The sequence below is a fragment of the Aquila chrysaetos genome, chromosome 10 (assembly GCF_900496995.4).
Source record: "Aquila chrysaetos chrysaetos chromosome 10, bAquChr1.4, whole genome shotgun sequence".
Taxonomy (NCBI): Eukaryota; Metazoa; Chordata; class Aves; order Accipitriformes; family Accipitridae; genus Aquila; species Aquila chrysaetos.
In genome coordinates, this window is record NC_044013.1 from 27843868 (window position 1) to 27871699 (window position 27832).

Consider the following 27832-nt stretch of genomic DNA (forward strand, 5'->3'; position numbering starts at 1 on the left):
TGTGTTGATTATTAAACCACCAAAAAGGGTTTATAGAGATGAATGGGTAAGACCCCAAATTAAATGAGATATGTACTATGATTTATTGATGGTTGTTAGGAAAATCAAAATGAAAAGAAATACTTCCATTGCAAAGCAGACCTCCACTTAAACACAGAGTATTTGTGGTCAGAATATGGCCATGTCTTCCAGCACGGCCAAGCTTACACTCACAGCGGGATATTAGCATGTTTCTTCCAGGGACTGGACTGTGTTTTACTAGCCAGCACATCTAGGTCATGGCAGATGCGCACGCGGGTGGTCGAAGGTTGGATGATATCATCAACAAACCCTGTAAAAAAAAAAAAAAAAGAAAAAAGAAAGAAAAACCTTCCCCTGACCAACCATGAGGTGTTTGCCTCTCAGCCTTCTTTCTATCTAGGTTATAATGTAAATTAGAAAAATCAAAACAATATTTGGAATAAAGAGTTCACAAATTACCAATTAACTTAAGAAAATAATTTAAAATAGCCTGAAAAGGAAATATTCCTGTGTCAATAGTTTTTAAATTAGAAACATTTGCTTTTTTAATTTTTGCAAAAGTTAGCAAGCCAAAAAATGTTGAGGGGGCTTTACTCACTGAGTACTGCACCTGTTAGTGCAAAGTTTTAGACATACCCTCTCCTTCCATCTGCTACTATTAGTCCAATTTAAAGGTTCAGAAATGTTGATTAGAAGAGACATCCCTTGACTTTGCACGTGCAGGAATCTGGTTTTTCTGGCTCAAACAGCAATATTAGATAGCCTACTGCAAAACCAGAGGGAGCAATACTGTACATATTGTTTGTAGTGGTGGGAAAACAGCTTGGCTAAGTCTTCCCAGCTCTGTGGCACTATTAACGGGATTTAAATGAAGTACAAAACCAATCAACAGAGTTTGGAGGACAGAAACTGGAAACAGAGGGAGCTGACTCCAGAGCCTACAGAGCTGCCTTCTAGAGCACAGTTAATGCTTTAAAGCTGGAAGTAAAATTTAGAACTAGAAACAGTGGAAAAATTCACCCTGAAGAGTCCTGGGGAACGTCACTGAACTGGACTGACCCTTTCTTAAGGCCACTGGTTTGCATCTAGGACTGTGTAACAGATCGTCAAAGCACCTGTACTTTTAAGGAAAAGGCTGAGTTTTGAGATGCTTTCTAGTATCTACAAAATTGAAAAGATGCTTTTCAGTGCAGTCCCCACATCTCACCAGCCTCTTTCCTTCTGAAGATGTTTTTTTGTCTATGTGTGTTTTTCCATCACAGGCACAAGCTATGGTTAAGCATCACCTTTCTGATTCAGATACAAACATCTTGCCTAAATAACTTACTCATTAGCAGCTACAAATTTATCTATGTGCAATGGCAAACTCAGAGGACACAATGTGCGAGATAACCATACCTCTCATGGCGGCAGGAAAGGGGTTTGCAAACTTATCCACATATTCTGCCTCTGCATCTGCCTCTTTACCTCTGAAAATGATCTGGACAGCACCCTAGAAAGATCAAGTCTGCAGGTTGGTGACAGTAATTCAGTCCGTACAGAAGAAGGCAGTCTGCTTTACCAGCCCCTTCCCGCCCCCACAGTATACAAATGTGCATTCAGGTAAGCTGCTTCAGAGAAAATACCACTTGTCCTCATCTCGCTCAGCTGCCTCTGTGGCACTATAAAGGCGCTGATGGCTGCTGCACACCAGCATGAGCGTCAGCCTGGATTTACCTTTGCACCCATCACTGCCACCTCTGCAGTAGGCCAGGCATAATTTGCATCTCCTCTTAAATGCTTCGAACTCATCACATCATAGGCACCCCCATAGGCCTGGAACAAAAACCAACAGATTAATTAGTGTGAAGTGACCTCGCAGCAGCAATAGCCTACCTTCCTCTTGCAGCTTTTACTATTCCAAAGACAGGCAAGCGAGGCTAAATTTTACCTGAAAGAGCACAAGCATCTCCATTTTGCTACAACAATCTCCTAAGACTAGACCAAGCCTCTGCAGCTAGAACCATAAAAAAGCAAGGAAGGGGGCTGGTGGTAACCAAGACCGTTCTTGATGGCAGGTAGAGAGGAACTGTGTATCTGGCACAGCAGGCCTCAACCTGCACCCCACACACACACACAAACAAACCAGTCGGCATGCTTCTGGAATCTCCTGGCCAGGGAACGCAGTTGCTTGGACTCTGCAGTGCTCCACTCTGGTACTGGAAGTGGTCCAGAGAGCAGTGATGAACAGATGCTGCAGAGCAAACCGCAGCACAGTCCGTTTCAAGGCATTACTGAAAACTACAGCAAGGCTGCAAGCTTGGGAATTAAAGGATGGTAATATGCCTTCTCTGATTCTTCTGAAAAGGGACAGAAAGAGGTAAAGTTCTTTTTTTCTTTTTGCTGTGATAAGTCAAAAGCCTATCAGAAAAACAAGCAGGAGGGGCAGACCAGCAAGGAAAAAAAAAGCTAAGCCTTTTAGGACCCCAAAGGTCCCCAGAGCTTATGGCAGCATGGTGGTCAGGTACCTTATAAAAAAAGAGAAGGGAAGAAAATTAAGTAGACGATAGCAGAAGTATCTGGAAGAAGAGAAACCACACGAGCGTTAAATCTGCAGACACAGCAGAAGATAGACAAAATCAGCACCGGTATTGGAAAAGGAAACTGAAGTGGCAAGAATAGGGAAAGAAGATCGCAAGGATTAGCTGTGTGCAGGCAGGTAGCATGTCCTCAGTGAGACAAGACAAACACTTGACTGAAGGCATTCTGGGGAGAAAGCAGAGAGCAGGAACATGTGATTTCAGAGGAGTGCAGAGACAAAAGGAATGAAGGAACTGAGGTAATAGTCTGAGAATAAAAGAAATGGCCTCTTGTAACCCAACACAGAGAGGTGTTACCAGATGGGACAAATGGAGATGTGAAAACGATAGAAAGCAGAAGTGGGACAGATGGATAACTAAAATTGCTACTAGTGAAGACAGGAACTCTGAAAGAACACCATGTAATTGTGCCAACTTACCTTTCTGGTGATGATAGTAATTTTAGGCACAGTTGCCTCTGCAAAGGCAAACAGTAGTTTCGCACCATGACGTATGATTCCACCATACTCCTGAGCTGTACCTACAAATGACAAATAATTGTTTTCACTCCAGGGAATTCACAAAAACCCCATATCAGTTTGGCAATTGTTGTCATCCATTACCCACAGCAAACCTAACAACCACCAGAACTGTTAATAGCTACGCCATGTTCTCCTTAAGATGCTGAGCAACTCTACAAAAAATCTCTCACCAAAAGCAGCGTATATTTGTATATAAGGTCACAGAACAGTAACACTCACCAGATGGTATCTTCCTAGGAACAAAATACAGTTACATCATTTTCAAGAGTCCAAATGTGACTAGCAGTGAAAGAACACAACCTCAATTCACTTCCCCAGAACCCTGCTCTTCCAAACTCCCTTTTTTTCTAGACTGTACTGAAAGGCAGCTTGGCTACCATACCAAAGACCTATCCTAGTCTTCCTCCAAGCAAGCCCAAGGTGATGGGCCTTAGAAGACAGAGGATGGATGAATTCCTCTATAAGGATTCTCACAGCAGGTGCTTCTGGAGAATGGTCATATGCAGCAGATACAAATGCAAGTCATCCATGTTACAGGATGTTCAACACAGCTCTGTCCCAAACACAAGCCCAGCTGACTTGACTGGGAAACAGCAATCCCACAGACTTTATTTATAGGATTTCTGAATTTCAGACCACTGGATATAACTCCACAATTGCTTTCTAGCAGTTTATCCACCTACTGACTTTCGCTTTCAGCATCTGAGATAATATCTTAGATTAAAAAAAAAAAAAAAAAAAAAAAAAAAAAATCGATTAAAAGTACTCTAAGAGGTTAAGTAAAAGCTCTTTTGTGAGGTTTTTTTTTTAATAACTTATTTGGTAGTCTGTTTGGTGGCTTGACTTTAATGCTTCCCCTCGTGTAATTTGAGTGTCTAGTAATTTATGCCTACACTTACGAATGTCTGTTCTCAGCAGCAATTTCACCTTTGGTTCTTGCATTGCCCTCCAGCCAGTGGGACTTGTCAAGCCTGCAGAACCTTCCCAGCAGCAGCAAACAGCCACATCTTCTTATCCCAAGAAGCAGTCTGACCACAGTTGGGATGCTCGGCCTAGACCCAGCAGCTGGGGAGCACTCACAGACCCTCTGATCTAGTCACAGCCTCTGTTTCTAATTCACACTTAGAACACAGTAGCAAGCTCAGTTCAACTGTTACTTGAACTATTTACACTGTCACTCATGGCCAATTAACATAAACTCTTTTCTGGCCATAGATTGAGTCCCAGACTTGTTTTAAATGTGTGTTTTTATCCAGCTACTGGATATGAATGCCTTAAATGTCATCTCTGTGCACACCTATTACATTGGGGGCTATTTAAAGTGTTTGGGTCACTAACAGTGTGAAATGTTTCATACACCTGTAAGCCAGTGTGACAGACTTCTCTACTGAACAGGGAAATGAGGTGATCAACACCCTCAGAATTTACTACTTAATCTGAAATTTCTAATGCTAATGTACTAATGTTGCCAAACTCCTTAAAATACAACAGTTTAGGATCACTATTAAGCCTCAGATCTCCTCTCCAGCTTCCTCTACTTCTATTTACCCTCCAGTTACCTACTTTCAAACCAACATTCTGTTACGCAATATTAAGTTACTACTTTTCATTGGCTATATGGAAATAGCTTTGTTCTTGAATTCTCAGCAACTGTCCAAATCTAGATTCCTGTAGTGGCCCCTGAAGTGATCTAAGCTGCTGCTTGGTCAACGTCAGATGAGGAGGGTCTGTCTACAGCAGGAGAGAAAGGAGAGAGGGCAAGAGAGAAGAGGGAGGTTCTGTTGATGCCCTCTGTATTGCCTTGTTAAAACACGCCAAATACATTGTATTAAAATAAGAACTGGAATGTTGACTAGTGACATTTTGGTGCTTTGATAGCTGTAGAGGCTTTGTAAACCTTGGTTCCTACAACAGTTTTAACTTTATGTTCAATTGTATGAAAAACTGAGCATGTTTATCAGTATAACATTCATATTCCTCTCACAACCTGTTTTCTAATAGGTCATTTTAACATTAACAGCTCATAGAATCTATGCTGCCTAATCGCAGACCTTTCCTTACTGATTTACCCAAAGCTTCTAAATCATGGGCATTTTTATCTGAAAAAATGCCTTGGAGCATAAAAGAACCTAAGCTTTCAAAGGTACAGGGAGGGGGTTTGTGTGTAACTACATCACTGGCAACCAAGGACATTTTTTTTTTTCCCCTATAGTTTCATCCTTTTACACATTTGGGCATTAAGTACAGCAGATGAAGCTGGCGGATGAGGCAGTTTCTCTTGCTGCAGCAAAGCCTGGATAGCAACCTGGGCCTGTATGAGTTCAGTAACTCCAGTGCGGAGCAGATTTGTTGGAATGCATCTTCGTGGTGCCCTTAGCTGCCACTCCTAGTGCTGCCTGCCCAGTGTCCTCCCTGCCCACAGAGGAATCGGCAGTGCTAACGCTCTCGCTCTCCTGTGATCCCGTCCAGAGGGCTTGGAAACAGCCTGTTGGAGTGCGTGCCACTGCCTCTCCGGAAGCTGCAGTCTTTGCAGGGCTTTCTGGTACCACACAAACCAGCATATAGGCATATAAATAAAACAGCATCTGAACAGAACAGCTGAGCATTTAAAGGGATAGAGAGTCTCATTATAATAAAGCAAACAGTGTAACTTTCGTGTCATTTATGGCAAGGGCAGCATCTCCAGAGAACACAGGTTTTTTTCTTGGACTGGCCACAGTCACAGCTTTGCACTTGCGCTGGGATCCCAGACAGTAGGACAGAGCTTTCCAGAGCGTGATACATGCACACACGTGGCCCTGGCAAACTGGTCATCCCAGCATCTCTATCAGACTGCTAAACATCTCAGCACTGACTTACTGCATGAACCGGCCCTCTCCTCAGGGAAGTCCAGCAAAGCTTTGTGATCTCACAAGACACCAACAGCAACATTAGTGGCATAGTTAGGCACTTACTTCATTTTCCTGCAATTTCTTGCATATTTCAGTATCCTTTTGAGATGATTACTGTACTCAGAATACAGAGTCCCAAAAAGTGGGATTTCAAAACCTGGCTTATTGAAGGCTACTACAGTAAAGGTCTTCTCACAGAGTTTTTAAAATGGGTTTTTAACACTACCACCCTGCAGCGATCTGAAATAGAATAGCAAGGCATACCTGGCAAAAATCCAGGAACATCCACAAAAGTAATCAGTGGTATGTTGAAAGCATCACAGAACCGAACAAAGCGGGCTCCTTTCACAGAAGAATTTATGTCTAAGCACCCTAAAATTAAGAAAACACAGTAAGGTGTTAACAATTCCAGTGATCTACTAATGGCCATAATTCATGGCAACCTCAAAATCACACTTTTATTTTAGCTGTATTGTCATCTTAAAACAAAACAAAAAAGCTTATCTGCAGATAATGTGGAGATAATCTGCCATGAAGTTTTGCTGGTTTGGAACTAAGATTAGAGTACAAGCTACAGGCAACAGACACTCATTTCATTTTTCTGACTGCTGTCTGTAGAGACTTTCTATCCTAAAAACTAGCAGTTTAATTATATTCTTGTAATTTAAAATATTTTTCTGTAATTTTCTCTTTATTGATGTTTTTCAGATCAGTTGTATTGAAAGGCTACAGAGTTCTCCATTTAAAAAAAAACAAAACCAAAACCAATATTAAATGGTTCACTAATATTTTGAGAAAGATGAGCATTTTTGGTAAACACACTGCAAAGTCTTTAAACTCTGCTTCAGTGCCATTTAGAATTATATTATGTGCTATTATATTAAACTGGAACACATTTTGTGTGAAAGCATCTATGTGAAACAGTAAAAATCTTTGTTAAAATTGAGAATATCAAATGAAGACTAGTATTAAAACCTGCTGCCTGTCTTGACAGTCATATCTTGTAAAGATTACAAAAGAATAAAACATCATACTGGGTCACTGCATCTTCCCAAACAAAAAGGCACAAAAATTAAAAACAAGGAGCAACACTGAAAGTTCTGATTGGTGAAAGTCACTTCAGAAATTACTTGGTTAAGGAGAGAAAGCAAAATCCCTTAACAGTTAAAAAGGGTGATCTTAGCTATAGCTACATGTTGTACCTTCATATCTAAATTATTTGAGGTCAAGAGACCCACACTTGTATATCTGAAAGCTTTGCATTGTTCTGCAAGTTGACAAAAAAAAAGTTACCTCACCTACAGAAGAGTTTTAGGCATTTTAATGCTGGGGAAGTAAGTATGCAGCTTCCATACTATGCTTAATCCACTTAATTGTAGGCTGCTGCCAAGTACGTGGTGGTCTTCTGCCCACCGTGTTTGTATGCTCGTACCACTCTTGTGCTGGATACAGCAGTCTACTTGCCTGTGAGCAAGATCACCTTGTTGATCCACTAAAGAAATTAACTGGTTTTCAGTTAGTTTCACAAAGTCACAGCTGCATTACAGTAAGATTCAAGACAAAGAACATGGTAGAAAAAACCATAGTGAGTATGAGTGAGTGGAAGGGCCATACAAAACATAAACAGTTAATCCCATAGCCAGACAGCCTTACAAAGCATGAAGAAAAAAAAAAAAAAAAACAACAAAAAAAAAACCCCAAAAACAAAACAGAGAGGAGGCACAAACACTGTTAAAAAGTTTCACACTGGACTCGTACAAACCTGATGCTACTTTGGGTTGGTTGCCCACTATCCCAACAGTTCGTCCATTCATCCTGGCAAATCCAACAACAATGTTTCTGGCGTAGGAAGGCATGATCTCGAAGAATTCCCTTTCATCAGCAATCTGTGAGGGTGAGAGTTAGGCAGAGCCCTTATGAGGACAGACATATATATGTGTATTTATATACACAGGCAAACACAAAATCAGTTATGTTAGTATCAGAACTTCTAAAACATTTCAGAATTTGCAGCATTTAAAAAAAAAAAAAAAAAAAGGAAGAAAGAAACCTTCTAGTCTTCTTTGCAGCCTTCATTCCAGGAATTAACTAGTGCTACACTCATTATCAAAACTGCCACTTAAGCATTCCATCAGAAAACATCTTTATGACATTTCCTCTGTCGTGAGCCTTTTTTGCTAGCTTATAACAAATTAAAACTTCAGATCAGATGTTCAGAACTTTTCTCACAACTTAATTATTGGCAGACTACACTTTTAAGGAACGATTTCCAGCGATAAAAAGCAAACAGTCCTTCATGGAGCTCAGAAACTCTCAATGACACATTTAATAGATACTCTTATTTTTTTGCAAGTTCAGAGCACTTTATTAAGAGGCCAGTCCAGCACACTGCTGCATCCACCTCCCCCAAAGTCACTGACGGTGCGTACAGCAGAGAACGGAGGAACGCTCTGATCTGCAGTAGAGGAATACAGGCACTACATCAAACACAGCTATCCGGAACCACGAACCTTTGGTAGCTGCGCTTCTCTCTGGGGTTGACGTTCCAGCCTGTGCTCTGCAAAGTGACATCCACTGGTGTATAAAGCAGTATCAAAATTCACATGTTCAAAAGAGATCATAATTATACATGGAGCAGTAGCGACACCTATACATGGCTGCCTAGTGTTTTCTACTAGAATTCCTTGTTTTCAACTGTTTATGATAACTTTGCCTATACAGATTGCAGTTTGCCAGTCATTTCTGAGACTGAGGCAAATGAAAAGTTGTGAAAAATCAAAGTATTATTAAAGTAGTTTTATTTCTTTCCTTAATATGTCTCAAAGTCTGTGGGAGGGTTTGGGGCTTCTTTCCCTAATTCACTTAAGAATTTTTTTTTTTAAGTGCCACCTTTTAACTTGGAACAGGGAGTACTGAAACTCAGAATGGAAGAATCCAGAGATTAAAAACATCCTGAGCTTGGTTTCTCCACTAAAATGAGGCTAAATGCAGCCAGCTGCAAACTCAAATGCGTTAGCTGAATGAGTGTGCGGGGAGAGACAGTGAAATAAAATAGTGAAGGAGACATTTGTAAAGGTCCTACAAACACAGCTGAACTCCCCCCATTTTTGTGTGCTGCCTGTGAAATGGAGTTATTCCTAGCTTCATCATCTACCTCAGAACCCTGGGTCATCTGCCATTCAACATCTGAGGGGTAGAAGCAGCAGGTGGACATTTTAATATTCAAAATTCAGCCCCTCAGGGTGCTCTACAGGGGGCTGTAACAGTTTCATGTGATAAAACTGCTTTTACAACCATGTTCTCTGCCCAAGCACTTGTAATGTATTGAGTTGTTAAAACTGGAAGAGTGAAGTACTCAGGCAAGAGAATTACCAGCACTGCCTATGCTGCTTTAATAAGACCTCCATTATTTATACATTGCAATATTAGCTTTCAGGTTTTTTAAAAAACAGTAAGATGTTTCCTTCCCTGCCACCCTCCCAGGAGATCTGCCTCACTTAATGAAACTTTAACATTGGAGTTTCCAAGCTTCCGAGTGCTTGACTTGTAATTAAAAAAAATATTCTTGTACTGTCCCTGTATGTAACTGTCTCTTACACTAAATAGAGATGGGTAAATCTTTGAATGCATCTATATAGTTTATTACCTTTTATAAAAAAGTGACAGAATTCAAGACAGTAGTACCAAGGTGCAGGGAGGGGGGCAAGTGATAGAACTCAAGACAAGAGGGGGAGGGGATTTCGACCCCAGAGAGAAAACTGATTTCCAGTATCTTTCATCTGTACAGTTATGCATACAGCATAAGATGATGTATCCTGAAAACAAATCCTAGGATTCCTTTGATCTGCTAAAATCTTTTTTTCTGCAGTTGTTGTTGTCCCTTTATTCACAGCTACTACACAGGTAAAAAGAGTGACTTGTGAAGACTAAAAAAATGTATCTTCAGTGCCATTCTATTGGTTTCTTTCAGTTATTTACACACAGAATATAACATATCTGTATTAATCTCAACAATGCTCACAGGAGCAGACTTACAGAGTGTATGATATCCAGCATATCGTAGGCTTTAGTAGATTCAACTGGGACAAGCATGTCCAGCTCAGGAACCAAACGGTCACTGCAGAAAATAAGTAAGCATGAGCAGCAATGTTTACAGATCAGATGAACACCAAGACCAAAAACGCAGGTAAACAATTCCACCTCTCAGAGACTTGATGGGAACTGCTTCCCAAGTATGGGGAAAAGAAACAGGCTTCTTCGTCTCCGCCAGCTGTGCCTCAGGCCACTCAGCCCTCATAGGCCAGGAGGACAAAAGCCTGGCCAACCTCTTCCTGAAGGAGACATCTCTTCTACAGGCACCTCTGCTTATGGAACCATCTCCTGGAAATACTACTTCTCCTCTTTAACTGGAAGAGCCCAACACGACACAGGCAGAGTATCGGCAGGGAACTCGAGAAGCAGGCAGGCAGCCACGACAAACGGCGGGCTGCAGGGGGTACTGGAGGCACCTGGGACACTGCACTGGGGCGCACAATTCAGCCATGGCGAAAAAGATTTGGTAGAACAAGTGTCAAGTGGCAGAAGCAGAAGAGCCTGCTTAGGCAGGTCCTCACAGCTGGATGGGCAAAATGGTTTCTCCCAATGGCAGAGCAATGTTTCCTGTCACATACCTGGATCCACTGCACATTTACAGCTCTGATCCTTTCCCTGCCCGCGTTGTGCGCTTGTGATTTTAAACACACTTAACCATAGGAAACCTTTACATACTTATTTCCCCTGCCACCAAACAAGCAGAGATTCGTGGGTGAGGAACGCACGTTCGCTCTCAGCTGCTTCAGTTTAACAGCTTTGTTTAAACAATCTTTACTGTTACTCTGCTTAACTCACAGTGATGCACTTCATGTGGAGCTTTACATTTAACAAAAATGCTGCCTCCCCATTAGCAGCTGATGCTATCACTTACCTCTATCTTTGATCATATTAGCTTCACTAGGGACCTGCAAGTGTTAGCATTCACTGGGTCTTTGGATTCATTCACAGCCCCAATGGGGGGGTGTCGATTTTTATGAGTCACCACTGAGAAGACTTCAGGGAGTATTATATTTGTGCTATTCCATAAAAATACTGATCTATTTTTGTTATAAATGGTGTTTCTGTGGAGTTCTTGTTGAATTACTATTTTAACAATGCTGTGATTTAGTGCATTTAAAACAAGACAACACAAGGCTCTAGAAATCCAATTTAAAACTGAAGTGATCTGCAGTTTGTCAAAATTGGGCAAAAACTAATAATGCAAGCCCCAGGGCTGTCTCTGTGCTCCCTCACATACACGTGACTAGAGAGAGGCACATCTCCTTGCTGAGAGGGTAGGAGATACACCTATTAATAGAATAAAACTGACAGCAACACTTCAAGTATTTTTTCCACATGATTAAGAGTATTGCATGCACATATTTCCATAAAATGATATAATGAAACCTTAATCTAATGAAAGCAACCAATTTTAACATACTAAACCCCAGGCTACAGAAAAAACTTTTTCTTGTCCATACAGTAGATATGAATGTGCTCTAAGTTCTGTCTGTTACCTGTGGTATCCCAAAGGATAAGGAAAGTGGAAAAATGAAATTATTGCTCCCATGAATTCACAGTGCTGTAGAGTACTGAGGGAAATTGTAATGACATTAAAATGAATAACCACCATCAAAATGAAGACATTACCCAGGATATCACAAGTTTCAAAATCTCCTTCAAATCATCACAGATAACGGACATCTGGAGCTTGCTAGCAAAGTCACTGGACTTATGAGGTTGAGAAGTATCTTTCTTACAGATCCCACTTATCAGGAACTGCTGCTCATCATCAAAGTTGTCATCTGAAGCCTGCGACAGCTGGAGACACCGTCACCCAGATTGATACTGGTTTTCATTCAATACAAAAGGGAAACTATACTTGGTTACCAATAATTGATAATAACCTCCTCCAGAAATTTATATGCATACTTCAGGCTTTAGAAGAAACTAAATTTGTTTATAGTCAAAGACACAAAAAGGTAAAATCGCACCATAGAATATACCAAATGCAATGAAGTAGGCACCCTTCAAAAGGTAGAGGACATATTCACCATTAGTCAACTTGGTACTATAAGGAACCTTCTAACTCTTTAGAACCCAGGCTACTGATGTCAAAAACTCCAACCGACAGAAGTTTCAGCAACCAGGACTGACATTTTTCAACACCACAAAGAACCCACCTACCGAGAGAAAAAAAAAAAAAAAAAAAAAAAACAACAAACAAAACAAAACCCACCAGCTTCTGGACTTAACAATGAAGACAAAAGTATGTTACATTTAATTTGCATTATTCAGAGCAATTTTTTGTGGTGTGAAAATGATGCAATAAGAAAGAAATTACTCTAGAGGAATGGGCTTCAACTGGAGCAATGGTAAGGATCAAACACATCAATTCAAAGTAAAAGGAGTCTATTAAGATGTCACTATGTCCAGGTGAAATATTACCAATGTAAGCATTAAGACCACAAATGGGAGAAATATTGGAGATGCTGCTATAAAACTAGGAAAATTTAAGAAATAGATCTATCTTCACATGTATAAAGGCTACTAAATTGAAGTTTTTAGTACAAATTATTGAGCATTTATTACACTGTGATCCTCTAATAATATATCTGGTGCCACATAAAAGATGTCTCCCTTAAGAAAATAAAGAACTACTCTCTTACACATTAGTAGCTACAACGTAACTGACAGCTGCTCACAAGAAAATAAACTGTCTATTATAAGATACATTGATTAAAAATAATGGACTGTTGTTTCTCTAATGAAATGAAGATATCACGTTCAAGTCTACAGAGGGTAAATATCCTAGTATGGGGTTACAGAGGGTAAATAACCTGTTGAATGCTTAGAAAGAACATGATAACCTCAGAGATAATTCCCCCAAAATTTACCAAACAACAGAAGAGATTTGCTTTGGTTTGTCACTATCAACCCAGAACAGTCTTCCCCTTCAATAAACTCTTAAAGATCAACATCTTAGTTACTGGTCCTAATATTTTCTAACGGACCTGTCTGACCATTCTCTAAAAGCAATTGGCAAATTTATTTTGCTAATAGTGAAAAATGTATTTCAGGTACCAGAGCAGTGATTTGTAAAATCGATCCAAAAAAACCCTCCCCAAACAAATTGTTTCAAAGACATTACAAAGAACAGCGAAGCATGAAGACAAGATAAGCTTCCCAACTCACAAGTTAAAATCTTCATGTGTGTAAGAACCGCAAGACATACATCACACACATCTGTAGAACTGAAAGGAAAAAATTCAGGGGCTGCTCCCGTGCAACAGAGGGCGACAACCTCTTAGGGGTTCCCTGCAGAAAGGGCTGAACTGGGGGTGCAGCTGGATCTCAGGTCAAAATGCTTTTACTCCATTGACATTCTCCATCTCTAACACCACTAGCAAGGCTGTCTACTCAAACAGTCCTGTGCTGGCTCTCTGGCTGTCCCTCTATCTCTTGGAAAAATTCTCTGATAAAAGTCCAGACGGTTGCTGTTTTTCCCGTCTTGAAAGGGCTCAAGTCCTTCCTTTGTTACGTTGCCAACTACGCACTGAGCCTGACAGACAAGTACCTAATACCCAAAACTTTCAGCCTACTTTGGCTCCTTGTTGCTTCCCCACCTCTAACCTTAACCAACAGAACTTACCCAACAGACACATGAACTGACAAAGGAGGGCAAGTTCTCCCCACTTTTGTTCACTGTGCCATCTTCTGCCTTGCTCACTTGTTTTAAGGGACTGTGATACCTGTACAGAGATTACTCTTCCCCATATTCTGTACACAGCCTGCATAACATTGCTTTCAGAAAATTAAAAAAAATTAAATCTATCAGTGAGCACTGATAAACATGTATGTAAACACACATGTTGAACCACTTCCCATATTCACACACCACAATGCAGAATTATCAGCCAAGATCCCAGGCACAAAACACTCATTTCTTTACACCCCTTGAGCCAGAGAAGCCATGAAATTTGGTGGACAGAGACCACAGATCTTGGCCAGTCTCCTCTTACCTGGGATCATGGCATTCACGGACTGGAGCTGGATCATGGTTGCTAAGAGGTAAATAATTAAAGAACTCTCGGAGATTAAGTAGAGCATCTATATCGTTCTCAAAGGCTCTGTGCGCGACTCCTGGAAAGAAACAGTTAAGCAGTTATTAAAATTATTTTGCAAGGTTTCATTTGCAAGTATGTACCAATAAAGATACAAAGAAGTAACAGCAAGAATTTTTAAACCCGAGCTAGTAACAATCAGGAGTTTTAAGCCACCAAATTTGACCAGCTGAAAATATCTAGAAAATGTGTGGCCGTATCAGACTTCCTCCTTAACAGGTCTGGATTGTTCATCTCATATTTAAAATACTGTAAACTGGTTTATCAGCTGTCACAGACCTAGCTGGATCCCAGCCTTCTGGCATTCAATCCAGGTTGCTGTGCTGCTCTCAAGCTTTGGACTGCAAGTTCTTTTATAAATGCTGGATCTGAGCAGTGTCTGAGTACGTGGTTTTGGTTCATCACCAGTTCAGTTCAGATAGAATTTGAGATCCCACAGTCATTTTGAGCCTCAAGAAGATTCATGAGTCACCAAGTTTTCCCAGAGGGGAAAAGAAAAAAGCACTTCATCTCACATTGCCACTCGGTTTATAGTTAAGAGGTTCAATCAATCATGTTAGTAAGCAAACAAGGGATTGTTAAGAATCTTTCAACTCATGCAGATTTCTGGACAACAAACAGAAAATCCCACACCATGCCAAGCCTGCTTTGCTAAGCCCTGCCCTCTGATAATCTTCCCACTTCTAGAATCTTTTGTGGATTTGCCACTTTCTCTTCCAAATCCCAGAACTCTCCCACAGTCCCATTTTCCTATTTTGTTTTCCATTACTAAAAAGGACCAGCAAGAGAGCCCTATAAAGAGTAAGATCCTATGCTTAAGTAGAGTTTTATCACTTAGACTCAAGTGACACTCACGAGTATAAAAAATCTGTATTAGACTATCAGCTGTTCAGCTAGAACAACTAAGTCATTTACTTTAATGAACAATTAGTATGTTACATAAAGTACCCAGCTCTCACCAGATACAGAAGTGTGCGTCTTCGCACCCCCAAGCTGCTCTTGGGTGACATCTTCATTGGTAACAGACTTAACTACATCCGGGCCAGTGATGAATAGATAGGATGTATCCTGTGGGAGGGAAAAAAGCAAAACCACACGGTACAGGCTAGACCCAAGCTGCAAAAGCACTTAAGGAAAAGCCACAGTCTCTAGAGTCTTTTCCCAAAATAAGAAAACAGCAGAACATAGGGACAAATTTCTTAAAAATCCTTAATGCATTACATTAAAAATGCAGTTACCCACACGCTATTTAGGAAAGTTTTTCTTGACTTTTCATGAAAAAGCAGCTTAATCCAAAGCAGGATACCATCTCAAAAAAACAAAACCTTCACGTGGGGTCAGTTTGTATGTAAGCAATGTTAGCAGCAGCAGGTCAGGATATAATCCACCCTTACCTTCACCATGAACGTGAAATCAGTTAAAGCAGGCGAATACACAGCTCCACCAGCACAAGGGCCCATAATGAGGGAGATCTGTGGAACTACCCCAGAACACAGAACATTTCTCTGCAATAGAACAGACATCTAGTTTTACCAAAAATGTGCATCTTTAAGTCTATGCACAGATTCTGTAAGAATTCACAATCACAAACAGGAGAGGACAGCTTGCTTTATTTACTGGGAGACAAATACCTGGACAGAATGTCTTGATGCAAACAGAACCAAAATAATTTCTTTGCTACTGTTTTGCTTCTTTCTGTTCCCATACATTTGATTTCATATACCATGCAATAATTGCAAAGGAAGATGGAATGTGCGACCTCAACAGATGCTGCAGGGGCAAAAACTTCAGAGCCTGGAGTGGTAAGAAGTGTATATACCTGAAATTTGAACACATAGGTACGCTATCGCTCAGAGGTAGAAGCAAGCTTTACTAACCAGCTTGATTCTTTTAAAATCAGACTTCTGCACTGGATTGAGTTTTACACAATGATGAATTACTGCTGTCCACCAATATGGATGGCATGTTGTCCAAAAAAATGTTTACATTGCTCATTGCTCAACTGGATTACAACTGACTTCTGTAACTGTTCGACTGCATCATCCCAGATTGCACTAATCCAAAAGACTGTTAGCATCTAACTTGTTATCCCACCTGCTCGCATTCCTACTGAAAGCACAATCCTGTTTATGTTTTGTGCACTTACTTTAAAACTGTGTGTTTTGGCAGGCATATAACATAATGTCATTTCAGTAAAAAAGAAAAAAAAAAAATCAGTAGTGTGTCTAGAGGAAAATTTTTTGCATTAGCCACAAAAATATTGTAGAAATACAAAATTTTCACCAGTCCAATCAGTACTGCATGTCCCCAAGCGGTAAGGTTAACAGGTTCCCTTGTCCTGCATACTGTTCTTTGAACAGAAACCTCTGATTTGCATCTTCTTTTCTCTTTCTTTTTTCTCACCTTTTTTTTCCCCACTGACCTACCGTCTTGACAGAACAGGCACTTGGTGCTTCTTATCCAAGTTTCTCATTTTCTTCAAGTGCATAGTGGTTGAATTACTTTAAGTCCCCCTTTCTGCAGTGGAAATCTTTCACCCTTTATCAGCCCTATTGAAAACAAATCTGCTGTGTGAAATTCTTAACATGTCTGTATTTCAGAGGAGACACCGGGACAGCTGGTGGTGGATCACAACCATCAGTTGCCTTACAAAACACCCTCTGAACTACAGCATGCCCACCTGTCTCAGACACACGGATAAACACACAAGAGAAATTACATCCCAACACGGGCAATCTATACATTAGTGTGAATCAGAAAGTAACCCTAAAAGAACTGTTTTAAGTAAATTCATTCTTATGACAAAGCTCACCATATAGTGCAAGGCCTACAGAGCTTTGCATTGGATCACAGTGTTTTACAAGGCTCAGCACTACTCTTGTTTAACAGATGGGTAAATGAAACTAAGAGGTACAGTAATGTGCCCAAAGCCAAGAAGAAAACCAAAAGGACAGTCCAGGTCTCACAAGCCCTCATATATGCTGCTTTATCAAGCAGGTAACACTGCCTGAAATAGGATGATGGATAACCTAAAAGTTTACTTACAAACACCAACTTGAGCAAAGAAAGACTTTGTCCATCTTTGTGGATGCCAAGCTTCCTGGTCATACAGCAGCCTACTTACCAAAAATATATCTGCATAGCCAGCCAAGGACTCCACTCCCTCCTGGATACGGGCTCCTCCAGAGTCATTCAGCCCAATCACAGGTGCTCCAACCATGGCAGCTTGATCCATGACCTGGTGATGAATACAGACTCCTCATTATTGACCTAGCTAAGCTAAAACCCCAAAGCAACCAACCCCCAAAACGTACATCCCCTAGAAAAAAATCCATACGTGCCAGAATTCAAACTGCCTACATACCACTCAGCTTCTCCTTTATTTGTATTGACTACCACAGTCACTAACTGCTTACTGGGATATCATGTTTTGACTCATTCAGAGTAGGGGCTAAAAGATACACATTTAATCCCTCTCATGTCCTTTAATATTTACCTGCCTTACTAGCCATGCACTCCATACTCACACTGCATTATCCAAACCCTGTGCTAAGTGACACAATCACAGGAGTTTGGACCAGAAAGGTCCAATCTCTCTCTGTTCATAAGAGGTCTCAACTGCACCTTAAACACTCCTTCATACGTCTAATCTGATCTTAAAAGTTTATTGCAGTGGCAAGTGTGTAATCTCCCTAAAGAGTATATTCTAATGCTTGATTATCCTTCTTAGAAGTTCTTCAAGAAGACTAAACTAAATCTTTCCTCCGGAAATTTAGAAACATTGCTTCTTTCTTGATATAGTAGACAGGGAGAGCAATTAACTACTTCTTTGCCTCTACCTTCATAAACATTCAAGTACCTCACATCTCCCTTCGCTCTTCATATTTCCCTTCGTGTTTCTAGACCAAACACCATCAATTGAGTCACACTGTTCTTTCTACGTCCCATTTTCTAGCCTTCTGATCATTTTTGGTACTTGCCTCAAGATCATACGCAGTACCCCAGCATAGGCTTAAGTGGGAGGATTGAATTCCTTACATTCCTTACATAAAATATTCCTGTGTATTAGATCCCAGTAAAATATTTGCCATTTTCATAACACTACAGCACTGGCATATTACGTTAAGATCTGCTTTAACATTAAGATCTGCTTTAGCTCCTAAATAATTTTCCGTAAAGCTACACATTGTCAGTCAATCCCCATTTTGAATTTCAAAGTTACTTTTCTCTGCCTCGTATTAGCCCTTTCAACTATTGTTACAGAATTGCATATTATTTCAGACAATCTTTAATTTACTAAGATTTTTAAAACTTCAGTCCTGTCTTTCAGAGTGCTTGCAGCATCAACCTTGAATTTTACATTGCCTAGAAACACAGTAAGCATACTCAGTCCCATTCAAATCAATAGTATCCCAGCAGTACCAAAATTCCAGCCTGAACATGAATCGGTGACAACTCTCTCTGTACAATTCTAAAGTGGTTTTTTTCCTACATGCAGTCATTCAAAGTAAAACAGGGGTTCTTCATGCTTTGCGCCTGGATGTCCATTTAAAAGTTGAAATATCGCTGTGGCAGACTTACAGAATGACTTTAAAATTTAAATACAATCCCTCATTTTAAAAGCATCTGTGTGGACTGCAAACAGGCTCTGTGAGCCACAAGTGGTCTTGTTTGCTTATGTGAATGCTATACAAGCCATTATCAAACACCTTATTAAAAATTAGTTGAGTTGACATTTATTGCTTCTTTCCAGGAGGCCTGTCAACCAATCAGGACAGGTTAGTGAAACAATTTCACTGACACATTTTGCTATTTTCCAGGGCTTTATATATGAAATAATTATTTATTTCAAGGCTTTTCCAGACACTGAAGTTCTTCCTAGAACACCATTCAGACTACTGAAAACGTGTCCATATATTTAAGACCAGACATTTTTTTACCATACCAGTATTCGTAGGGAACATTTCAGGATTCAGTCTCAAAAACATTTTTCTTCATCTCATGGACTCAACGATTGTCTTGAAACATGACATCACAGTTGCACACAAAGGCTTTAAAGTGTTCCCCACCACAAGTGGGCACATGTTACTCTCAAAAGAGCCACACTGAATCTCTGCTGCTTCAGGGAAACCATTGCAGGTATTTAATGTGGTCTGAAAGACCACAAGGCTCTTCTGCAAAAGTAACAGGCAATCTGTAGCCCAGACCTACCTAGCTTGGAGCTTTGCTGAAGATGCCAAATACTGCTACCTCTCTGCAACTCCTGGAAAAAATCCCAAATGGGAAAGGATTACCACCAAACGGGCAGATCTCCAGGGAAGTCCAGCTAAGGGAGAGCAAGTTCACTTCCATGTTCCATGACATTTTACATCCCTTAAGCCACTGATAAGGTTTGCAGGAGCCAAGATGATCTCTCTCTCAGAACAGATTTCTGCTTCCCAGAATTCAGCCCAACAAGAAGAACTAAGAGAAGTGAAACAGATACACTACGCAGACAGTCTTTTTTGAGCTCTCCACTGCCCAAGCTGCAGCCTCAAAGACTCTGAGCCCCAAAGCAATTGATGCATCCAGAGCCTTCAAACTTTGGAGCCTACCACTGTGTCATGGTTTAACCCCAGCCAGCAACTAAGCACCATGCAGCCGCTCACTCACTCCCCTCCACCCAGCGGGATGGGGGAGAAAATCGGAAAAAGAAGTAAAACTTGTGGGTTGAGATAAGAACAGTTTAATAGAACAGAAAAGAAAAAAACAATGACAATGATAACACTAATAAAATGACAGCAGTAATAATAAAAGGATTGGAACATACAAATGATGCACAGTGCAATTGCTCACCACCCGCCAATCAATGCCCAGTTAGTCCCCAAGCGGAGATCCCTCCCAGCTCCCCCCTCCCCTCAGTTTATATACTAGATGTGACATCACATGGTATGGAATACCCCTTTGGCTAGTTTGGGTCAGCTGCCCTGGCTGTGTCCCCTCCCAACTTCTTGTGCCCCTCCAGCTTTCTCACTGGCTGGGCTTGAGAAGCTGAAAAATCCTTGACTTCAGACTAAACATTACTTAGCAACAACTGAAAACATCAGTGTTATCAACATTCTTCTCATACTGAACTCAAAACATAACACCTACCAGCTACTAGGAAGACAATTAACTCTATCCCAGCTGAAATCAGGACACACTGACATTGATGCCAATACCAACTAGGAAGGACTCACATTTTTTTCTAGTTCTGCTACCAGCACTCTCCCTGCTTCTTTAGAAATAAGAGATCAAAAAAAAGTAGAAAACATCCCAATATTCCAGTACCATTACATCCCTCCCCAACACAGAGAGACACTGCAAAGCTCCAATGTGAAAGGGTAATATCAAGTCTTTCCCAATATCACAACTTGGTAAAGTCAAGTAGTTGTTACCCAGCCCAAAGTCTTCATGTTTTCTAGTTTTCTACGTCCACACTACTAAGGAGCCTATGCCAAAAAAGTAGTTATTTCCATCAGGAGAAAAGGCCTTGCACACCAAAAACCTTGTTTCTGATTCCATAGCAAGAAAATTCAGGAAGTTTTCACCAGCCCATACCACTGAACACTCATGCATGACAAAGTTCTTGCCCTTCCCAGCCCTGGGATTCAAACACCAGCTTTTCCAGTGAGACAAGCAGACAAATGAGAATAAATAGCCACAAGTGCCTAATAACAGAAGCTCCGAGTATCAAGGTGACCTCCAAGTTGTAAAAATGTTTATCTTCAGATTGTTTACTTGCTACATTTACTTTTTATAAATATTACACACTTCTACATAGCACTGTTTATAGAAGTTTCTCCCAAGTCATTTCACATTTCTCCAGTAGACAATGGCTAGTTAATTTATCTTTGTACTTTGCAAGTCTCTCTTGTCTTTTGTAGCACAGTAGAAAAGGCAACTTAATCTAAACAAAGTGTATATTACTTGGAAAAGCTCTCTTATATTTGAAAAGCTTCCAAAGCTCTGCTCCCCTGTGCTTTCACATCTTAACTGACATGAGGAGGCAGGCATTTTCAGGTTGCCTTGACATACGCCAGAGTCCACTAAAGCCAGTCACAAATCATTTTCTCCAGAGTCATTAACACAACAGATGGAAAAAAGGACACTGACAATTTTTTGGTTTATTTTCTCCTGTGAAATATTACCTTGCAGATCTTCTGGGCATGAGCTCCAGATAAACTGCCTCCAAATACAGTAAAATCCTGGAGGGAAAACAAATTTTCAGATTAGGGAAAGAATCATTTCAGTAAAATGTTGTAAAATTTTGCAAGTAAACAGTATAATCCTACAATGCTCTGTATTTGGTATGCTGCTCCAGACCAACCTGGCTCCCTCAGTGCAGCCTACAGATCAATCCTATTCAATCCAAGCCTCCTTTACAAAGAAAAAGATCCTTTTGACACATTTGTCAGTGGATTCCATATTAAAAAATCACAAAATTACTATGTCTCATTTGCTTTTTTTTTTTTTCCTTCACAGAAACATTCTCTCTTTCTATAAATGTATGTTCCTCTTCCATCAACATCATCAATACTGAAGTAGTCCGGAGAAGTTTCAACTGTGAGGAGGGTCCCACTGCAAGGGGCAGCAGTAAGATATGCCTGCAATCAGGCAGAAATAAAGAACTGAAAATATGCCATTGTTCTATATTCATGACTTATGCTCCAAGAGCTGATCATTCTTTTATGGGTGCTGTGGGGACTGTCAGCCAAAACTGACTACTGGTGCTACCCCTAGGCCTGAGCAGCAAAATCTTTAACAAGCAACAGAGGCCCTGGGACTGATCCAGAAGAAAAAGGGGATATTAACACCTACTGGCACCAATAGAGCCCAGAGCCAACTTCTGGTGAGTTTCTCTCATGCATTCCCACCAAGTCTTACTCTCAAAGAAGCCCTAAAAACTGTGTGGACAGAGAACAGCATGACTATGACTAGCAGTTGAACCAAAAAAGAAAGAACATCTCTGGTGGCAGCTCAGTTTGGAGGGGGAAAAAGATCTTTAAATATAAATACAAAAAAACGAGATGTGTGTCATGAAGGGGCACATTTAAATTCTTTTAATATAAAAACTGCCCTCTACTTCTGTTCTTCTCAAATTAAGGTCTGTGTTCGGTTCCTGTCTTATGTTCAGGCCCACATAACAGTGTCCTTCCTTGGAAGAACTACATATCCAAGACAAAAAAGGCAGGGTGTACAACTTGCTCCAAGGTCACAGAGCAACAATCATTCTGGCCAGGATAGCAAAGTGAACAAAGGCTACTTTGTGGCCCAGAACAGAGAAGCAGTTACCAACGATCTGAAAGAAAACCTTTCTTCCACAGTGTTAAGGCTAACCAAGATAAATCTCTACCTATGGTGTTTCCTCTAAAATATTTTTATTTTAACATAAAAAGTATATTTTATCTTTCTATTTATATGCTGCCTATCACAACCCCTTCAACTCATCAGAGAGTTCAAACCTCGGAAACAATTCAAGGTTGCTCAAGTGCCCTCTGTCATGAGAATTCCACTCACTGCAATTCCAGTGGACATCTCCAGCAAACAGCCCCCATTCTGCAGCCTGAAACCCAGAAGATGGTTCTCAGAACTTGCAAAGCCCTCCACTGACACTCGCAGGTCTTCACAGGCCTGCAGGAGCTCACCCACGGACATCCAACTGCAGGGACAGAGTCAAAGCCTGCAATTGCTTTAAGCACACAGCGCTCAGTGACTTCTCCATTAATTCACTTCTTGGTTAGCAAAAACGTGTTTTGGGGTGGACTCCTCCAGTCTCTCAGCATATCAATATCCAATGATATTACACTGAAGTAATAACAGTTTGTTTTTTCAAAACATTACCACTGGCTCTGCATTCGTCACTCTCTTCATCTCACCCTTGTCACAACTGCATTTATCACCCAACAAAGTTTTTAAAAATGCTTTTTTGCTGCTTCTTGTCTGAAGGTGCCCTGCTTCCTCCCACAGAATGTTATGTCTATCTTATGCATATTGGTAGAAAGGTAAAGAGGTACGTTGCTACGTGGTCACACTGAACTATTGTGAATTTATTTCAAAGGATAAGTTCATGCTATTTAAAAAACAACAAGCAAAACCATACCTGACTGAAAACATAAGCCAGTCTTCCATTAATCCGCCCACGGCCCGTCACCACACTGTCTCCAGGATACTGCAGTAGAAAACAAATTCATTAAAAATAAAAATTTTAAAAAAATCAAAAGCAGCAATGACGTCCGCTAAAAACCCCACAAACTTACACTGAGTACCAAGTTGAAGCATAAGACTGATTCTCTGAAAGGACTGGTCTATCATGTTTGCAGTGGGAGCTCTACAAAGATTTCCCACAGCCCTGGAAAGGAAAACTGGAGTAATACCACATATTAGTTGCGCATTAGTGTAAAGATTAGTGAATTTTACAGTTTCCCCTCAAATTTCAGCACATCTGGAGTTAAGGCAAATCATGTCCTTCGAGACAGGAGGAGATCTTTCATTAAGACCAGCTGATGTTTTTGAAAGAATGGACACAGCACACAAACCTTTCTTGAGGTGTTGATACAGGGAAAAAAACAACCCTGGAAAGGTCAAAAAATATAACTACAGTCACCCCAAATACTTCAGTGTGACCTGTCCTATTTTTCACTCTGTAAATAAGGGAAAAAGAGAGAGATGGAAGAGAAAATGGAGCCTGTGAATCTTAAAATCTGCTTATCAATGTTGTCTCACTTTTTAGTAAAGGAAATATTTAGAAGTCTTTCAAGACAACAGTAGAAAAGGAACTTCACTGGGCTGTCATAAAGGAATTCCAGGCATTTAAATGCTTTTTGCTGTTTGGTAGAAGAAAGGAAAAAAAAAAAAAAAAAGGAAAAAAAAAAGAGTATGTTGTGCAGGGCCCACTCTCAGGGCCATTTATGCTCAAGGTGATCTGTTTTCAGGAAGGTCATACCAGTCTGGGGACTTTTCTCAGGCTGCAACAGACAGCAGTTCTACCAACTCTTGGTTCTTGGCACACAGAACAGCAGGAAACACACCTGTAGTTCCAGCCACTGACTCACACAGATGACTCCTAAAAGTCCAAGCAGCCTGTAGAGTGGCCTGGATGTGAGTACAAATCTCACCCTACCTTCAGAAAGTTCCAGGAACTCAGAGAAATTCAATGCTAAACTAATATTCCAGCTCGTTGGCCATGGTTAGGTCATCTGTTGTGAAACTGTACTCTGTAAACACTATCTGCAGCTCACAGAAAGGTGAATTCTGAAGGACAAGTTAAAAATTAACCCTCTTGTCACTATCAGGACTTTGCTACTCCTCCTGTCTTTGGGAACAGTAATTTGTTATCAGCACTGTGGGATGTAGCATTGAGGAGTATGACGAGAGGCAGCATAGCAGTTATTTCAGTTTGCTAGGGAAAAGAGTAAAAAATTCCTTAAGGAAGCAAAGATGTTTGCTCATACACTCGTTGAGGGGAGAAGGTCTAGCATGTCATCCTTCCCAGCACGAAGTCCCATCAGCCTCCTGGCTACTGAAACAAAAACTAATCCTACACCTTTACAGGTTCCCAATGCCCCAGCTGCTCATGGTGGAAGGCTGCTGATCTCCCTCATCCATAGGAAGCAGCCCTGCAACTTTAAGGAATGAAGACCGATGAACTGGTTTAATAACCACATAAACAGAAGTTGTAGTCATTGTACACAGCATTCAGCAGTGGCAGATATGGAGCAGCTTCTCGCCACACCCCAACCCAGAATACTCCACAGGAAACAGGGACTTTTGCTACAGAAGATTAACACTGAACAGGCACATCTGCACTAGCCACCTACACATCCCAGCATGTTTGTTGGTCCTTTCTGTATTAAATTGCAACCAAATACTCTTCCCGTGTAGTAATTTATCAGGCATCAATGTTATGGTGAGGGACTTTGGGGAGCCATAGATTGCCCCTCTACGTGATGAACCTCATGTACCATGTTGGTTTAGGATACATGGCCATATATCTGAAAACTGCATAAGCAAGCAGACTGCAACTTGCTAATGGACCAGTATGAATGCTTGAATTTCCAAACACATCTGATTTTAAGGCCTATAGGATTTTATTACTATAGCTTGGCAGGCATAAATATGGATCAGACTTATTTCATCGTATAACATTACCTGTAGGGAGGCAGAAGTATCTACCCATATTTGTTCTTCATATCTGACTTGATTGACAAAGTTGTAACTACAAAGCTCTGCAGTCTCCTCTGTTATTTAAAATACAAATCTAAGACAATATCTGGGGAGATATTTGAACAAAACAGGTGACCTTATTAAAAAAGGTATCTAGTTTAGACAATGGAAAAGTAAATCATGTAAACTGTTAAATGGAAACTGGAAGTAATAAAAGGAAATTTGCAAAACAAAAAAAAAAAAAGAAAAAAATTAATAAAAGAAATTACACATGAACGGAAGACCCTATTTTCAACCACCTGGCTGGTTAAACAGCAGAGGACAAAGAAACAAGAGTTACATGAAATAAAACTACCTTATTCTTACTAGAGTCCATCCCAAAGTCAGAACATCTGTGTTCCACAAACATGTCATATTCATCAAAACTGTCGGGGTCCAACAGCAGAAGAATTCGTTCTCTTGCTGTCAGCTTTCCCTGAAATGGAGCAAGCAACAATTAATATAGCCGTTAGGTAGTTCTGGCTCTGTTTACTGACCACCAGCGGATGTAGCTTAAACAAACATAGCCTCTCTTGATCTGCTACATTTGGACCATTAAGCAACTGCATGCCCCCAAAGCTGCAAAAAACCTATATAGTGATCATCTTCCTTAAAAACAAACATAATGCAAGCCAGAAAAGAAAGCTTTGCAAAGACGACTGACTATTGGAGCAGCACTACCACAAGACAAAGGAAAATCTCAGAGTCTTTTCAACAAGCTATAATAGCATCACAGGTATTTTTGCCTACACATTTGAATGCTGCTATTAAGGCCTTTGTTCTATTCTTAAACATGGAACCCTTCCACAGCTAAACCAGTCCTTACCAACAGTTCAAGGCTCAATTCGCCATGCTCGATATTTGGCTGCAGCAAATGAGAGGAAAAAGCAAATATGACAGCCCACAGGGATTTTCTGACGAAATCCTTTTGTTCTTTTTTCTGCTGGACACTGGCATGGGCAAAAGTAGAGTAACAGCCAAGAACGTAATCAATTGACCAGATACACGTGTTCCTTGCTCAGTACTAATGATGCCATGCAGTAATAAATGATTGTAAAGTTCTTTTTATCTTAACCTTCCAAAAAAAATGTGTTATTTCCAACCCAGGTAAGCATCTGCCTGCAAAGGTCAGGGCAACTGGGTTGCCCTCTTCAGGGGATGGCATGACCCCACCTCAACATGACATTAAAACACAGCTCGGCTTCTCTACAAAACTTCTGACCAGTAGGTCAAAAACTTCATGAAAATCAACAAATGCAGGAAAGACTAATGTAAGCCATAGGTTTAATTTATATAAAACGTAAGATGCTTGAGACCTCCAGACATGCAGAAATGCTTGCATGTTGGTATGTCAGTGTCCAGATGTAACTCAGTGGGACTGTAAGTCTCTTCAGATGTTGCGTAACTGCAGGAGGGAAACTGCTGATGGGTGAACGGATCATTCATGTAGTCTTCACGTGAATGGCTACTACTATCTCCTTGATGCCTACAACCCATCATGGTACCACTGGGTCCTTGCACCCCAGCAAGAAACAATAAACAGAAACAGGAAAACTATGCTGCCACCCTCCTCAGCATTGCCTAAATTCTGAAAAATAGAGATGAGACTAAAAACCCAGCTGTTGCCACCCTTCCCATCGGCCTTTTCCTCCGCCTTACTTCCACTCTTCTAGCTCTTTACTCTCATCTCTTAGAAGATCAGCTTAGATTTGTAACAGCAGTGTAAAAGACGAAGCTGCGCGGGATGGTATGTCTTCAAGCCCAGCGAAGTGTTAAGCGAGGCAGAACTTAACCATCCCGCGACAGGCATAAGTTGCAACTTTTGCCTATGCTACCCCTCACGCATGCGCACCACAGCCAACCTTGGCGACAGAGCTGAAGTAAATGAATTACTCTTTTCTTCTGCCCGAAGTAACAGGTAACGCAGCCTTTAACGCCACTTCAGTAAAGCTCCCCCGCAAAAGGGCCGCTCCAACTGAACCGCGAAGCCGCCCCGGCCTGTGCCCAGGCGCCCCGGGTTTCCAGCCCCCCTACCTTTCCCTGCCTACGCCGCAGACAGCGGGTCCCGGGCCGGCGTCCGCTGCGACTCGGACTACCCCTCCCCGCCGTGCCTGTCGCGAAGCGGAAGCGCCCCATTACGGAGCCCGGCGGCGGCGGGGCCGCGCCGTGGGGGCGGCGGGGGAAGGAGCTCGTCTCGCCCCCGCCCGCGGCTCACCCGCTTGTGCTGGGCGTCGATGCGGCCCTGGCCGCCGCCGAGCAGCGCGGCGCGGCGCTTCTCCTCGATGCGCTCGGGCACGGAGGGCGGGCGGCCCGCTGAGGCGGCCCGGCACAGCGGAGTCACCGCCGCCCGCCGCAGCACGCGCAGCGCCGCCATCTCGCGAACCAGCCAGCGCAGCCAGCCG

At 41.3% G+C, this 27832-nt stretch overlaps 1 protein-coding gene across 4 annotated transcripts; it reads right to left on the reverse strand.

The window, feature by feature from the left end:
* Positions 1–59: 59 nt before the first annotated feature.
* PCCB (propionyl-CoA carboxylase subunit beta) lies at positions 60–27832 on the reverse strand. Of its 4 annotated transcripts, none has more exons than XM_030027664.2 (15): positions 27646–27832; positions 25747–25866; positions 23329–23397; positions 21377–21433; positions 17332–17445; positions 15602–15712; positions 15167–15275; positions 14106–14226; positions 10048–10129; positions 7775–7898; positions 6277–6384; positions 3020–3120; positions 1738–1836; positions 1420–1513; positions 60–331 (listed from the first exon to the last, which is right to left on the reverse strand). In XM_030027664.2, the coding sequence occupies exons 1-15, from the start codon at positions 27802–27804 to the stop codon at positions 210–212; spliced, it is 1590 nt and encodes a 529-aa protein (XP_029883524.1). In that variant the 5' UTR covers positions 27805–27832; the 3' UTR covers positions 60–209. The 4 variants fall into 4 exon arrangements, with proteins under 4 accessions (XP_029883524.1, XP_029883525.1, XP_040982615.1 ...); XM_030027665.2 differs by lacking the exon at positions 27646–27832 and adding an exon at positions 27465–27581; XM_041126681.1 differs by lacking the exon at positions 27646–27832 and adding an exon at positions 27324–27424.